This window comes from Hippoglossus hippoglossus, chromosome 24 (genome assembly GCF_009819705.1).
Source record: "Hippoglossus hippoglossus isolate fHipHip1 chromosome 24, fHipHip1.pri, whole genome shotgun sequence".
Classification (NCBI taxonomy): Eukaryota; Metazoa; Chordata; class Actinopteri; order Pleuronectiformes; family Pleuronectidae; genus Hippoglossus; species Hippoglossus hippoglossus.
The window spans coordinates 11,672,334-11,687,883 of record NC_047174.1 but is presented as its reverse complement, the minus strand read 5'-3'; the positions used below and the strand labels follow the sequence as shown (position 1 = coordinate 11,687,883).

The following is a 15,550-nucleotide window of genomic DNA, read 5'->3' as shown; positions in this document are numbered from 1 at the left end:
AACACTTCACCCACCCCTCCATCGGCATAGTGGTGAGTAGATAATGAGGGAATTCTCATTCTTCGTGGGGAACTATCCCTTTGAGGCCCTTATCGCAGTCTAGTTTACATACAGAGCCTGGGGTCTTGTGGGGCCCCCGTGGACCCGGGTCAGTTGTGGGTCCATCCTCGGTGATCCTCGGGTCCGCTGCAGTCACCATGACTCCACCACTAGGCTTCCCCTCGGCCTATCGCTGCTCTCCCGCACGCTGACGCCGAGACCCGGAAGTGCCGCCGCCGCTGCAGCTGCTTTGTTTTGTTTTGGTTGTTGGGAGTTGTGTAAGCGAGCGACACAGGCGGAGGTCGCTCCGGGAGAGGGACGCTCTTCACATGGGGAGAGTCCAACCGGGGATGGAACATGACGGACCGGTAGCTGACGCCTGCGGGATGCCGAGTTTCATCGGCAGCTTCGAGGAGGAGGAGGAGAAGGAGAAGGGGAGGGCGAGACTGTCCCGCAGCCTGGAAACTTCCTTCGCGGACGGCAAAGTTGAGCGGCCGGTCGCAGACGAGCACCGCGACGTCGGCAGGTCAGACTCCCGGTTGTCGCTCGACGGAGGCGGCGGGAGGAGCGGCGGCGAGGGGGGGAAGGATGCGGGGGGCAACAACAACAACAACTGCAACGGAGGAGGAGGAGAGAGGAGGAGGAGGGCGAGCGCCGTGGAGATTCTGAGGAGGAATTTCGGGGTCGGGAAATCTCCCTCCCTCCGGTTCAGCGCAGGCCGGCGGATGCAGGAAAACAACCAGAGCAGCGTCACCAACGACGGCCATGGAGGCGACTGTGGCGACTGCAAAAAGTCGGACGTAGAAACGGGCGACGCGGGGATTAAAAACGAGCCGACCCCGAGCGAGTTGACGACTTCGGATGCACATGCGGATCAGTGGCATCGAACATGCGACAGTGACGGTAACACTGTGAGTGCAGAGGAGTCACATGGTGTCAAACAACACGTCTACTGCACTGTTTACTGCATCGCCAACGACGTACACTGCACTGAATCCTCACACGATGAGGCGGACGCACCTGACCCTGCGGACCCGGGCTCCGAGACAGAGCAGGAGGCGGGTTCGAGTCCCGAGCCGCCGCCGCTGTACACGCTGGACGACCTGGTGGACCCTTTCGGGGACATTTCCAACCAGCTGTACAAGGATCAGGACGATGCGGGGAGCGCGGTGCAGGGCTGCCGCGTGTGCCTGGAAGACAAAACCATCGAGCCCCTGCTCTGCTGCAGGATGGCCGTGTGTGATGAGTGTTTGAAACTCTACGTCAGCTCCCAGGTGTGTGTGTGTGTGTGTGTGTGTGTGTTCCATGTTGGTGAGAGGGAGGGGGGGCAAAGTTGTGGAGTGAGGATAATACAGTATATTATGCTGCAGGATGTGTGTGTAAGGTTGGTGAGAGGGATGATAGGCAAGGGGTGGGGTGTATACAATACAGTGCAGCATGGTGTCGCACTGATGAGTGTGTGTGTGTGTGTGTGTGTCCCAGGTTGACGTGTCCCTCACCAGCAAGTAACACATATACACTATCGTCTCTGTTAGACTTTCATGTCTTGTGTTTGCCGTCTTGTTTGCCCCCGAGGCAGGGGCATGACTGCGAATTCAGAGAAGTGTGGAAAAATACTGATCCCTCACCAACAAGCCGACACCGCATGTTTCAGTTACTTAAAGAAAAAAATACCTGGATTAAGAGTTTGAAGTTCACTCCTCGCTGATAATCAGGACAAATTGGACTCTAATGCCACCGCTCAACATCTGCAGGTCTCCTCATCTTGTGATGAATGTTGTTTTCTCACAATCTGGGTCACACACAATCTGCACTAAAAGTGGGACCTTGGCAGGAACTCTTTTCACAACAGCACACTTGTATGTGTGTGTGTTTTGATATTTGGCTTATTCAGTAGAGTTTGCTCCTCTGAGGCTCAACTATAAGGAAGATCCTTCCACTGAAATGCAGCACTGTGTTCTTTGTTTGTACTTCGTCTTGGCTGTCCTAGCATTACCTACTTATCTACTGCATTGACAAAAGGTCAATACAATGCAGTATGTAAACAATGCTGAAAAAATGCACGAGCAGGGAGAAGCACCAATGAGGTTCTGTTTTCACCCCTGTCCATTTGTTTGTTTGTTGGTCTTTCAGCAGGATTACGCGAAAACTACTCAACAGATTTCAACAAAACTTGGTGGAAGTATGGGACATGGGGGCCGAGAAAGAACCCATGACATTTTGTTGCAAATCTAGACATTTTTCATTTTCTTTAGTGTTGTGAGACAGGACGTTTTTGCTAAGGAAATGATGGATGAATCTTGGAAGAAAAATCATGCATATGTATGAAGAGTGCAGCAGGAGATGTTCCACATCAGACGCGTTCACAGCAACATCAAAATTGGGCCCTAATTGCCAAAAGCTCTCAAATCTCATTGTCTGTACAAGTTGACATTTTTGTCTGCGTCTTATACATCTCTATTTTTCATCCTGAGATATTGTTTTTTGTTTCTGTTTTTGTCCATTTTGCGTCCATCCCACTTGCTTACTGTACATCTTTTCTGGACATTTTCCTGCTGTATTCTCACACTTTTTTACATTTTACTTGGACAGGAAACGTTTTCAAAATGTCCAGAGCAACAGACGCGTGCGTTCTCACATAAAGCCCCTCCAGAAAACATAAAGAAAATATCTGAAGTTGAGTGCATGTGTGAAAGCAGCTTATTAGTGTGCAATTTGGTGCGATTTAATTGAATTTAAGGGGAATGTTGGGCCATGGAGGAGGCAAGTGCTCTACTGAGTGACATTCTAGTTGTTTGGTCAGTTCGAAGGAGACGGCATACCTTCTGGTGGAAATAGATAACTGGGGAGGCACTCAGCAGTTTCTTCCACTGTGCATGACTTTTGAATATTGATTCAGAGTAAAGAGTCTGTTCAGAGATCTTATCGATTGATCCTGATGTTGATTTACTGATACATCAGGAAACTTAATAATTGATAGATAAAACATTTACCTCCATTAATCTTTAGTGTAGCTGCCATGGAAAAAGGGTCTACGCAGTGAAAAGCACTTTGCCAACTGCTGCCTCCCACTGCAGCTTAAGTGTCTCATGATGGATTAAAACAATTTTTTGTATTTAAGTGCCTTGTTCGTGAGCTGGTGCAGTAATCGTCTGTAATCTGTTTTGATAAAACAGTGGACTACTCTATACTTGTTATTATCTTTCTTTGATAGTGATGCATGGGTGATCATACATACAAACACAGAGACAGGCAGACTCTGTGATAAGCACACTGAGGATGAGATAAGGGTCATGTAAACTCTCCTGTGTGGGTGGAATCTGTTTCTGTTCATGTGCGGCAGACACGCTCAGTGTCAACACTCGGTAAGTACAGTGAGTGTGAAGTCAGAGAGATCACAGTATGCGATCAGAGAAAGAACCTGAAGTGGGGATGTAGCACTTTGCCCCAGGGCACTTCGGCAAGGAGGGCAGGCAGGGTTAATGGATGCAGTCGGAGGGTGGAATGCACTGGTTTACTTCTTACTGTTCTGCCAGAGGTTAAATCGGTAACTTGTTTATAATGAGGCCATATTGTACGTGTTGTTTTTTCTTTTTATTTGAAGTGACAAACTAGAGTTCACTCAAAAATTGTACACTTTTCGATCATAGACTGTGTATGGACAACGCTTTATGGAACACTGCCATCTTGTGCATTTGGAGCCAGATTCTGCACAGTTGCGATCCGGGGATGGAGCTATTGTAGCAAGGTCCTGTCGATACAAGCGCTCGATGAGTCACGAGTCCATCACAGCTGTCAAATCATGACATTTCACCCTGTTTTTTATAGCATCAAATAAGTAGTTCAAGCCAAACTTAACAATAATCAGCACTTGAACACACATTAGTGTGATAAGAGCTACCCACAATGTGAGAAACTATCTTGGAGAAAAATGTATTTGACCTGTACTTTGATGCTTTAGTTTGCTTCATGTCCCATCCACTAACATGGAGGAGGCAGGATTTATGACCTATACTGCAGCCAACCACCAGGTGGCGGTTTAGACGCTTTAGCTTAACTTTTGGGGAGCAGTCACATCGTTTATCTTTATTTACAGTCTATGGTCTGAACACACACACACACAATTGAAAACATATGCTGACTTGAATATACTTAATGAATCATTTTTTTAGATTATCGGTATATATGAGGACTAAAGCCCAATCACCAATGAGGCAAAACATAATTGCTGAGGTCCAGGTTAGGGATAAGATGTGAATTTTAATTTGGTTAAGATTTTGGTTTGGCTGCACAAACGTGAGTGTGTTATACAGAGAATGGGGGTGGGGGTGGCGGTGCTTTCCAAACCTGTCCGACCAGTCAGGCTTTGATCACAGCCTGAATGTTGTGGCAACATTAATAACACATCAGCTCTCATGCCTGCGGAGGATATGTTTTTTATACAGCTGGTAATAAATAGTCTTTGGGTGTGTGCATGTGCTGTAGGGGATATTAGATACAACAACGTCAGAGGGCGGCGCTTTCTGTTGTCACATCACACAAACTGACAAAATGCCATATCATGTGTGACCACAACCGGTCGCTCTGGCTTTGATGACAAAGTGTGGGGGGAGAGAGAATAAGACAGAAAGACAATTTTAAATGAGGAAGAGATAGAAAGAAGGAAAAGAGAAGAAGAGATGCCCAGAAACCAAAAAATCTGATAAGAGTGAGAGATAGATGGTGAAAAGGAAACAAAAGAATAAGACGTTCACAGTGGAACTTAGTGATTCAGCCATCTTACCATAAATAATTACCATATCATCGGTAACATTTGATGAGGACTAACCATAGACTGTGTATAAAGATGCACAATGCGTCTCCACTTCCTTCCACTGTTCGTAAATGAAGCTTATATATCCTCAATTTGAATGCTGCTTGTGCCGCTTACGCAATTGTCTGTGCAGTAGCAATCGGGGGTTGGTGCCGTGGTATCGAGTTCCCATCGATACAATCACGACCAATCACGAGTCAGTCTCGGCTGTCAATCATGAAGTTTTACCACATTTTTATAGCATCAAATAACCAATTAAAACCAAACTTACTGGAAAAATTAACACTTAAACAAACATCTGCGTGATAAGGACTACCTTAAAAAGACTGAAACCATCTTTCAAGTGAAAAAAAGCGTAGTTTGATTTGGTACACACTGACTGTGTGTGTGTCTGTGTGTGTGAAATACTTCCTCTTTCTCCACTGCCTCATCCAGTCTTCTGTTCAACTGCTAATCATTCCCTCCATTCTTTGGTAAATTATTAACCATTTCCATCAGTGGTGTGAACATATTCATGTAGCTCTGGTGCTGATAGTCTGTCTCTATATCAGAGAAAACCACCACTCAAACACACAATGGAGCAGTTGGTGCTGCTAGAAGCACAGATTCCAAACGTGTAGCGTGTATTTTATCTTTTGTCCTCGCATTTATTTAATTAAGTGTTAATGCACGTAGAGACTGCAGTGGGATTCAAATTCCGTTGCTATCAGTCACCCTTTCTGTGACCTTCCCCCAGGTGCGAGTGGCCAAACCACACATCAGCTGCCCGATCCCAGAGTGCAGTGGCTACCTGAAGGAGAGCGTGGTGGTTTCCCACCTGGCCAATGAGGACGTGGCCAAGTACCGTTACTTCCTGGAGTTGAATCAGCTGGATTCGAGCACCAAGCCGTGCCCCCAGTGCAGTGACTTTACCTCTCTGAAGAAGCACAACAACAACCAGTCCGAGCACAAGTACAAGGTAAGAAGACGGTTACAATAAACACTCCAGCACCTTTAGAAGCAATACTCAGTGAAATACATGAAATTAAACACTAACAGCTGATATATAGCACCTACTAAAGTAATAAAAAGTAATCTAGGGGTGCTGCATAGAGGTGTGTCACTTCCCTCTCCCCCATTCACGCTGTACCTGTCCTATCAAATAAAGGCAAAAAATTGCTCCAAAAATATCTTTAAAAAAAGTAATCTAAGCATGAGTGTACTGTCTTCTGTCCTGACTGTAGATTCAGTGTGAAAACTGCCAGTTTGTGTGGTGCTTTAAATGCCACGCGCCCTGGCACAATGGCCTCAAGTGCCGCGACTACAGGAGAGGAGACAAGCTGCTACGATCGTGGGCAAGTGTCATAGAACATGGACAAAGAAACGCCCAGAAATGTCCACAGTGCAGGGTAAGAACCGGGGATAGTGTCCGGGGGGTCACCAGATGGTTTTGGAGAAGAAAATACATACAATATATTGGAAATATAATAACTTCAATGATTTCACACTGGGAATTGTTTTCACATGAAATTGTCTGTACCAGTGATAAGATAGGCTTGTGTGTTTGTGAGTGCTTGGACAAGTTCTGGACATGCATGTTGGTCGTGACCAAAGAAGTTTGCGATACAAGCTGGTACGATGCTGTTTTCATGCTGTAGAGCATCATAGTGTGTATAAGGGTTGCTGGCTGTTTCTGCAACAGAAGGTGGGTGTGTGTAAATGGAAAGGGAGTTGACTGATGGAGCGTGGAATCAGTGTAGATGAATAAATCGATGAAGGTAAAGAAGCATTAAAAGCAGAAAGGGGTGATGGATGGGGCGCTGTAGAGCTCGAGACTTAAAGTGCATGGGCTGCAACAGATCAGAGACACACACATAATGTACATATTGGGAAAAATAATAACGTCTGTGCTGCACAGAATCACATCTGGTCGACTGTCACAGTCATAAACTCAGCCTGGTCTTACCTCTCGGGCTCATTACAGTATCTGATGTGACTGTCAGAAGATGAGAAAAGGAAGGCATGAATCAAGCTCATTACCGGTACATGGGAAATGTTTGCTCAAGGGAGCAAACGCCCTCCATCTGTGTTTGTCACACCGCAGCTCCCTGTCTCTGAATTCCTGCTCTGGAAGCAGCGAGAGAGGATTTGACTGTGAAGCCCACAAATTGGTGTCAGGCTGTGTTTGGGTGGGGGTAAAAAAGAAGAGGCTGAGAGCAGCTACGGGAAAACTGCTCAGTGATACAGGAGCCGAGAAGTGAAGATCCATTAGCTGAGCTGCTGCACTCATGCTGCTGTGCCCTTCAATTGATACTGAACCAAAGTATTTTAGTTTAAAATGTGGAAACGAGAGAAACACCTGCCAGTGTTGCATTTCAAATGTCAGTCAAGTTCGGAAATTGTTCTCATTTTACTATCATTGTGTTTTTCTAGATCCATATACAGCGTACAGAGGGATGTGACCACATGACATGCACACAATGTAACACAAACTTCTGTTACCGCTGTGGGGAGCGCTACCGACACCTCAGGTTAGAAACTTTATTTCTTTCTTGTTTTTTTTCTTCTTCCTCCTGCTTCCACTTTTCTTTCCTGCAGCTCGGATTTAATTTCCACCATCTTTATTTTTAGGTTTTTCGGGGACCATACATCCAACCTCAGCGTGTTTGGCTGCAAGTATCGCTATCTGCCCGATAAACCTCATCTGAGACGGTTCATCAGAGGCTCCGTCTGTGGTATGTTGGTTTATGCTTTGTGAATCCTGAAGATTTTCTTTTCTTAGCATTCTGTCAGAAATATTGAGATTTACACTTACACAGCCAATATCACTTCTGTTATTACCCGCTGATTTGCTTTTTTTATAATAGTTTAGGATTTACGAGTTAGGTAACAATAAATACTAGTTGGGATACTTTTTTTTTGTTTCCTGTGTTCTTAACCTGCCTTATCTACTGTAGTTCTGCTCTCCATGACTGCCAATTATTTATCACACCACTTTACACTCAACTGGAGATTATTATTGTGTAATTTTAATGAGCAAAACTGATAGAAATCACAAAGCAGTATCATTTTTTTATCTTGTTTTAGATAAAAAATGACGAAGTGCCGTATCTTACACTCGGCACAAAATGGTGTCAAGTGTTTCAAACTGACGCTCTTTTAATTTTCCCTGTCCAGCGTCTAAATCGTTTAAATAGCAAAAAACTCTTGCACCCATCTGAGCACCCATGGGTGTGCTGTTCCTAAAATAATGTGTGGTCAGGTGCAATCACTGGTATTGAGAGACAGTGGAAAGCAATTGCGTATTTGACCAAACCAGGTCTGAATTCAAGTATTATCAAGACAGTGATTTGCAACTACAAAGGCTTGATACACACACAGATGGTCTGACATGCGTTAGTATGATGCTGATGTTAAGAAGATGGCATGTTTTGCACGGTCACCATCAACCAGAGTTTAATCTAAATCTAATACTTTTTGAGCCATTTTATTCATCAAACAGACCAACATTTCTTTCCTTGGAGCCAAAGCTCGAGCAAAGCTGAAAACAGCCATTTGCAAAATGTACTGTACAAAAACATACTGTATGTTATAGCTGCATCATGAGAGAGCCCATTCACATCTGACTGTACTCGCGGAGGCCACTGAGGAAAAGCTTTATAATGAAGTGTGAATGAATCACACACTGTCTCGGATTATGTTATCCACAATTATCTTTTCACGTTTATCAAATGATTGCCGCAGCGAGCCTGCAGGAGTTTGAACTCCTCTGATAGATCCGCTTGACTCTGTTCTCCATGACAGCTACAGCTAGTTATACCAGCGGGAGCCTGTCGGACCGGCGGCTAATTTGCCCCCTAACAAGAATAATTTACCCATTACAGCTCTCAATGCGTCACGGAGGGTTAGCACCACGGATTTTACACTTCATATGAATGATTTCACTGTAAATGGAGCTGATAATTTTCACTAAAACATGCTCTGCACTCAGTAGCTTCTGTAACTGCACACTGGTGACCAAACATTTAACAAATTCTGCAGGGATGCATTAAGATTTAAATGCGACACAACAGCAAAACAAATCATTCAAATTGAACCACGCAATGTTTGTCCCGACTGAAAGAGCATGAGATCATGGTCTTGTTCTCCTCTGTCTGTTTCTCTCTGCAGCCACTAAGGTGCTGATAGCTCCAGTGGTCATTGTGCTGGTGGTGGTGCTGGGAGCTCTCGCACTGGTGATAGGTAACTCAACCACACACCTGAACACACATGAGTCTTAATCAGGGGGAAGAGCAGTAAACAGATAACAGCGACATTTTGTTCCAACCAGTCGATGACAAGTCAAACATTTCTGTTTTTTTAAGAGACTAGTGCAGTGACCATTGTAAACATGCCTGTTTGGAATGGGCCGATGGATGGATGGACAGACAGAGAGATATATGCTGGTGCTTTTGATGGATGGATGGATGGATAGATGTGGATGGATGGGCAAATAGATAGATAAATAGATAGATTCTCTCTCTCTCTCTCTCTCTCTCTCTCTCAGCTGCTCTTTCAGTCTTGTGAGCCACCGATGCCTCAGCTGAGCTGTAATTAGTGTGAACCTCTACCCTGTGTCTGACAGATGTTCTGCCAAGGTCTAACATGGCGTGATGGCAGATTCATATTTATTTTCATCGTTAATAGAATCAGCTTCTTCAATCCTCCCTCTCTTTCAGCTTAATTTGACATATGACAAATCTGTTTACAGGGCACCACATTATTGAATAATCAAATCCAATCCATCTGGAAATGTCATGAGATTTTATCATTGACAGACAGTGAAAGTATCAGGGAAAAAAAGCATATTTATACATTTTGCCTGTAACTGTTCAAACACTGTGCTTGTCCGCAGGTTTGGTGGCTTTCCCCGTCTACTACGTGTGTAAGAGGAAGAAGCAGCGCACTCAGGGCTCTGGACGGTGGATCTGAGATCTGCCGCTGCACTACATCCAGACCGCGCAGCTTGAAACGACAACGCCCACATTTCCTCAGGGACAGACGTGCCAGGCTGAGTCATCGCAGCATTCTTAGAGGAACATTGGAAAACGAGCAGTAAGTGAGAACGAGGATAATCAAACCGAAAAAGACGTAAAACCTACACAAATGTAAGTTGAATTCTGGAGGAATCACTGTCTGGTCACGTAATGGAGAACAACTGTTTCAAATCACTTCAAACTTTCTAACATTTCACAGCCATGAGGACTTTGCTGCTCTTTTACCGGACCCGTCACTGTAGGTTTCAACACTTCACACATGCAGATTTTCAGTCTCACATTTACAGCTGTCTTTCTGGATAGCAAATCAAAACACAGGTAACAGACGGACGCAGATTTGTTTACACCCGCTCATGTGAGGATGCGCTGAAAGAGGAGATGTTTGGATACCAGAAAAAAATACTTCAAGGAACACTCACTGCTGGAACAACTGGTGAAATGATCGGAGGCTCTCACAGGTGAATAATGCAGATAGAAAGGAAACAGTGTGAGAATGGAAACTGAATTTGGAACAAGCCATGATGGAGAAATTAGTTTTTTACTGATTCACCAAGAACTGGGCTCTCTTTCTCTGCTGGAGACAGAGTTTGAATATGGATATCTAAAAGAAGCACACACTGGAAGGTAGAATAACTGAAGTCTGATGGATGGAGGGATGATACGACTCTGCTGCTTTTGCTATTGGCTAATCTGGATAAAACTGACTCTGCCTGAGCTCACGTTCTTCTTAGAAGACGTGAAAGTTGCTTTGTGTGGCTTTTAATTACAGCACCAGTGGGATTTTTAGTGAAACTCCATTGTTTTCTGTTGAGGATTTCCATCAACTCTTTCCTCTTATGTGCCTCTGTCTTCCTCACTTTCTTTTCATTCTTCCTCGCTGGATGGTGGCTCACACACACAGATCACTATAGACTTACATTCTTTCCTGGAGATTTGCCCAAGGCTTAGCCACTCACACAAAAAAACCCAGCTTTTTACCAAATGGTTGACACAGACACAGCTTTTCACCCAAAGTAGCCTGTAACAAAAATACACACACACACACACACACACACACACCCTCCCAGCTTGCCAGCTCATCTCTGTCGAATCTAAATGCTGTATGCCAGTATCTGCATCATCAAAAAAAAAAAAAAATGCTGCTGTGTGTTGATTGTGCCAAAACAAAATGCTGAACGTGGCAGGACAGACGGTCGTCCCCGTCCCTTTGTTGGCTTAGTTTTTTGTTATTGTTTTTTTAGGTGGTTGCCCTTTGCAGAGGTTCGGGTGGTGTCGCTGTCGGTGTTGTGGCGTCTGCACAAGATCACGCAGGTCGTAGACATGATTATGCACGAGGCAGCTGGAAACCATTCAGAAGGAAAGAATGCAAATGACTGATCGCAACGCTTCAAATGGTGCCTGTCGAAACACAAAATACAGTGTTTGAGGTTTTTAATTTGCTTTTTATTGTGGTGTGGAGGGTGGTTTGCTGAAACATAAACAGGATGCTTGATTTTTGAAAATACATGAATATATATTTAATAGCGTAGAGCGGTCATCAGGTTGCTGTGCACTGGATATGTGGTAGATTAAGTTTGGATTTAAATAATGAGGGGATCAGCTTTTCAAGAATCCAAAGTTTGGGGTTTTCTCAAGGTTTTAAAAGTGAAAGGAGGATTTCTGTCTGCTTGCGGGTTTGGATAGTGAGATAGGGTTTTATTAACACACACACACACACACCTCTTAACTCATTCACACGCACAAAAGCAAGCTACCACGAGTGGCGCTGCCAGGAATCAGGAGATCTTCAAGCTTTAAAGGTCGTCACCTGGCAGCAGCCTGTTCTCTGTCCTTCACTTTATCCCTCTCTCCTTTCCTCCCTGCTGTCATTCCTTTTATTTTTTTGTGTTTCTCTACTTCTTCTCTGATCTCTCACTTTGCTCAACATCTATTGTCCACCTGGATTTACATCCCTCTGACCTCAGCCGTGAGAGGAGGCGGGGGAGACTGACAGTTACATTACGAGAGGCTCTATTCACAAGGGTAGGTGCACATCCACTGGAGCAGTGGCTGCAAGGCTGGAGGCTCTGATATGTGGGGATAACACAGAGCTACATGTGGTGCACGCTGCGGTCGAGTACATCAGTCAAAGAAGTGTTTGTTTTTATCCCCTCACTTCATGGAGCTGTCTTTTTTTTATGTCCCTCTTTCGTTAGAGGTCTTTGTGCACATTTTAATGGAGAGAGACGAGATGACAACAAAAGGATGAGGAAAAGCACAATATGTCTGCACAGTGAGTACAGTAATGAGAAGGATATGGAGCGATACAATGATGAAAGGTCGAGGAGGAACCTGCAGTGCATTTTGGTCAAGGCTGCGCGGTTTATTCAAACGATCCTGCTGCATTTTTATCTGGGACATCGGCTGCATCAAAACAAGTGCTTCTATGTTTCCCCCCCCCCCAAAGAATCTCTAAAGAGCCCCAGAAATGCTGCATTATCTCTCCTTTCTCCCTCAGCCAATGACAATGCAGTGTTGCGCCCACGTGATGAAGAATAAAAGTAAACCGGCAGTGACATAGACAAAGAGAGAATCGTGATTTCAATTCTAAGCAAGAAAATTGTGATTCTCATTTTTTCCAGAGTGGTGCAGCACTAATGTTGGTCACCAGTGGAATATGTTACAGAATGTTTCATCTCTGAATCCTCACGTAACCCAGGATTTAAGGTGTGAAGGAAAAGCAGGGTTGATGTTGATGATGATGTCGTGCACATGGGACATTTTTTCCAGCTTCAGGGATCTGGAACCTTTTCTACTGTCTGGTGCAGTCAAACTGTAAATCTAATGTCCCTGAAGGACAGAGAGTGAACTGTTACACACTGATTTCCCAAGAGGTCCTGAATCTGGGGGTTGAATGAACTCTCAGGGAGTCTGTTTTCTGTTCGCACTCCACACACACACACACGAGCTGTGCCACAAAAAGCGCAGCGATTCAAAAATGCTGACTGATACATATACCCAGAGCTGCTTAGAAACCATGTTAATTCCAGGAAGTAAAAAAAAAAAGTCGTCCTGAGTCAGAGTTTTTTTCGGCCGTGTTGTGAACCCGGGACTGAAAACGGGAACAAGAAGAAAATGTGTTTTGATGAATCGGCACTGGGGAAAATCGAATGTGTAAGTTGTGTGCGCCAAACAAAAACAACTGTTGTTGACTTGAAATGTTTTTGTCGCCTAATGTGTTATATCTAACTGCTCAGTTCGCACCACACTGACATGTTGGTTTGATTGACATGTGACTGAAGCGTGGAGTGTGACGGATGTTTGTACTTTTGATCGTTTGCAGTACAGAGAAATTTATCAGCAGAGGGAAACCAGGTGAATTTACAAGGGGCTGTTTTTTTTTAAAAATGACGAACACAACATGTTACCAAAAAGACGATTAATCTTGTGTTCATCGCCAGAAAATTACCAAGAAACGCATCATTTCTCATTTCCTCCGCAGCTTCACACGAGCATGAGTTTACTGTCACAGTTATGGAAGTTATGAATGTGTTCCCTCTGTTTAGCTGCAGGACAAATTGAAATTAATATGGTTTTCTGACACTTTGGTATTCGTCAAAGTTCATCCTCCCATATCTGATGTCCTACTCTTCTGTTCATGTCTGTTCATGCTTCAGAATGCTGCCCACTGATGCAATGTAAAGACGCCACGTGGAAATTGCTTTGTTTTACTGTCTGATCACCACATATTACTGACTTCATCGCCGACATTTACCTGAACAATAAGTAACTGTTAGGTTGAAGCTTTACATGCTAAAAAAAAAAAAAGGTTCTATGTTATTCCCTCAGTGACTTGAGAGTTGTTTTAGCCTGTTAGTTTTCTGTGCCGGGGTGTGTTGGCAGGCTGATGCCCCTGGTTCTTTTTTAGTTTGTGTTACAGTCCCAGTGGTGTTTGCGTAAATATGCAATGGTGCCTTCACAGCCACAATAGATCAGGGTTTGACAAGCTGGGGTTCGGATTGAAAATGGGAGTCAACTCTATTACAGCTTTGAACAGATGTTTTTAAAAGCAAAGTTGAAGACCATCTTGTGGGGAGACACCAATCCATGAGTATTTTAGTATATTTAATGATTGCTCAGATTACTCAGTACTAATGGGTTGGAGCACTCTAATCCTTAAACTCTGTCTTTTGATCTAAACTACACACCGATAAAGTTTCATGCCTGCAATTGTGATGCTCGTGACAAAATCTGTCAACAGACACACTGACATATAACAGCTGCCAAAGATGACTCACACACAAGACAAAAGCAAAACCCACCATGTTGTTGCGGTTTGTATGTACAGGTGAATCTCAATAAATCAGAATCGTGGAAAAGTAAATTTTTTCCATTATTTAATTCAAATTCAAATTATTATATAATATATTCTAGATTCATTAGACGTAAAGTGAAATATATGTCTGTGGATTTCAATGATTACAGCTCACAGCCCATGTACATCCGAAATCTAATATTTCTGAGATCAATTATAAAAGGATTTATAATACAGTAACACAGGCAGGTTGGCTGGCCAATCAAGCACCAAACCAGTAAGTCTAGAATATATACATTTATACTTTCTGAAATTGCTTACAAAAAAATTCATAAAACTCGAAATTAAAAGATGAATAAACTTTACAGGTACCACAATCCAGGGTGTCAGCCACTTCCCAGTGAAAAGGAGGAAACACCCTCTATATTTAATAGTTGCCATGAGGCTGGTATGGGACTAACGTGCTTAGTGAGCACGGTGGTTAAACCAAAAAGATGTGTCATTTGCAGGAAATCAAATGTCCATTTCAAGACAATCACACAGGGGAATTTTACCTCAGGAGGCCTGTGGGTGTTCAGTTTGCAGTACTCAGTGTACTCACTCTCCCTCTCTAGATATGCACTTGCTGAAAAAAAAAAAACAGCATCTTATATGTACATGTACGACACTTTTTATCAAGGGTGTTTCTATTCAAAGAAATGCCTTAAACTTGATGTGAGTGCTCTTTGTTTGCACCCAGAACCCACATTCTTCCACCTGCTGCCACTGATAAATCTGTCTGCTGATGTTATTATTGTTACTGTTCACTTAGCCAGGCACCAAGATCTGACGGAGAATAAATACAACTGGATCCAAAGTCAAAATGTCTCAGTCTGACTTTTTTGATGTGAATATATGACACCAGAAACAAAAAAGAGTCTGACTGTTTGTTGATATTTTGTCTTTCTGGTTTATTGATTGTTTAGTTTATGTTTTCAGAATTTTAAGTGTTTGTGGCTTTCAGGATAAACATCTGTTGGTCTCTCACCAGTCTCCCTCTCTATGACCTGTGACCACAGTAGTGACTACAGTTTTATGCCAGCAGGGGTCGCCAGCGTATAGGAGCCCATAACCTTGATTTCTAAATAGAGCAATGAGTGCATTACAAGTATATACAACAGAAAAAATATAATTTTATTTAATAAACAATAGGGTATTTACTGAATAAAAAATAATATAATACTTATTAAATGCCTTTATCATTACTTATTGAATAGTATCATTGTTAACAATATTTATGACTGATAAGGGCTGTAAGAAAAGTATAAAAGTCACTAATTTAAAAAAAAAAATGGATAAATTTAAAGTCTTGTATTTTATATTACTATTTTTGTTATATCCCACTTTATT

At 43.3% G+C, this 15,550-nt stretch overlaps 1 protein-coding gene across 1 annotated transcript; it reads left to right on the top strand.

The window, feature by feature from the left end:
* Positions 1-267: 267 nt before the first annotated feature.
* On the top strand, positions 268-10,995 carry rnf217 (ring finger protein 217). The gene is made up of 7 exons (XM_034580875.1): positions 268-1,313; positions 5,589-5,810; positions 6,076-6,240; positions 7,265-7,362; positions 7,463-7,566; positions 9,002-9,073; positions 9,726-10,995. The coding sequence occupies exons 1-7, from the start codon at positions 369-371 to the stop codon at positions 9,800-9,802; spliced, it is 1,683 nt and encodes a 560-aa protein (XP_034436766.1). The 5' UTR covers positions 268-368; the 3' UTR covers positions 9,803-10,995.
* Positions 10,996-15,550: the final 4,555 nt, after the last annotated feature.

Bases quoted from the DNA above. Each gene is read 5' to 3' on its own strand.
- rnf217 (XM_034580875.1), top strand. From the start codon at position 369: ATGGGGAGAGTCCAACCGGGGATGGAACATGACGGACCGGTAGCTGAC. The intron at 6,241-7,264 runs GTAAGAACCGGG...GTGTTTTTCTAG, and splicing joins AGAAATGTCCACAGTGCAGG to ATCCATATACAGCGTACAGA. The intron at 9,074-9,725 runs GTAACTCAACCA...GCTTGTCCGCAG, and splicing joins AGCTCTCGCACTGGTGATAG to GTTTGGTGGCTTTCCCCGTC.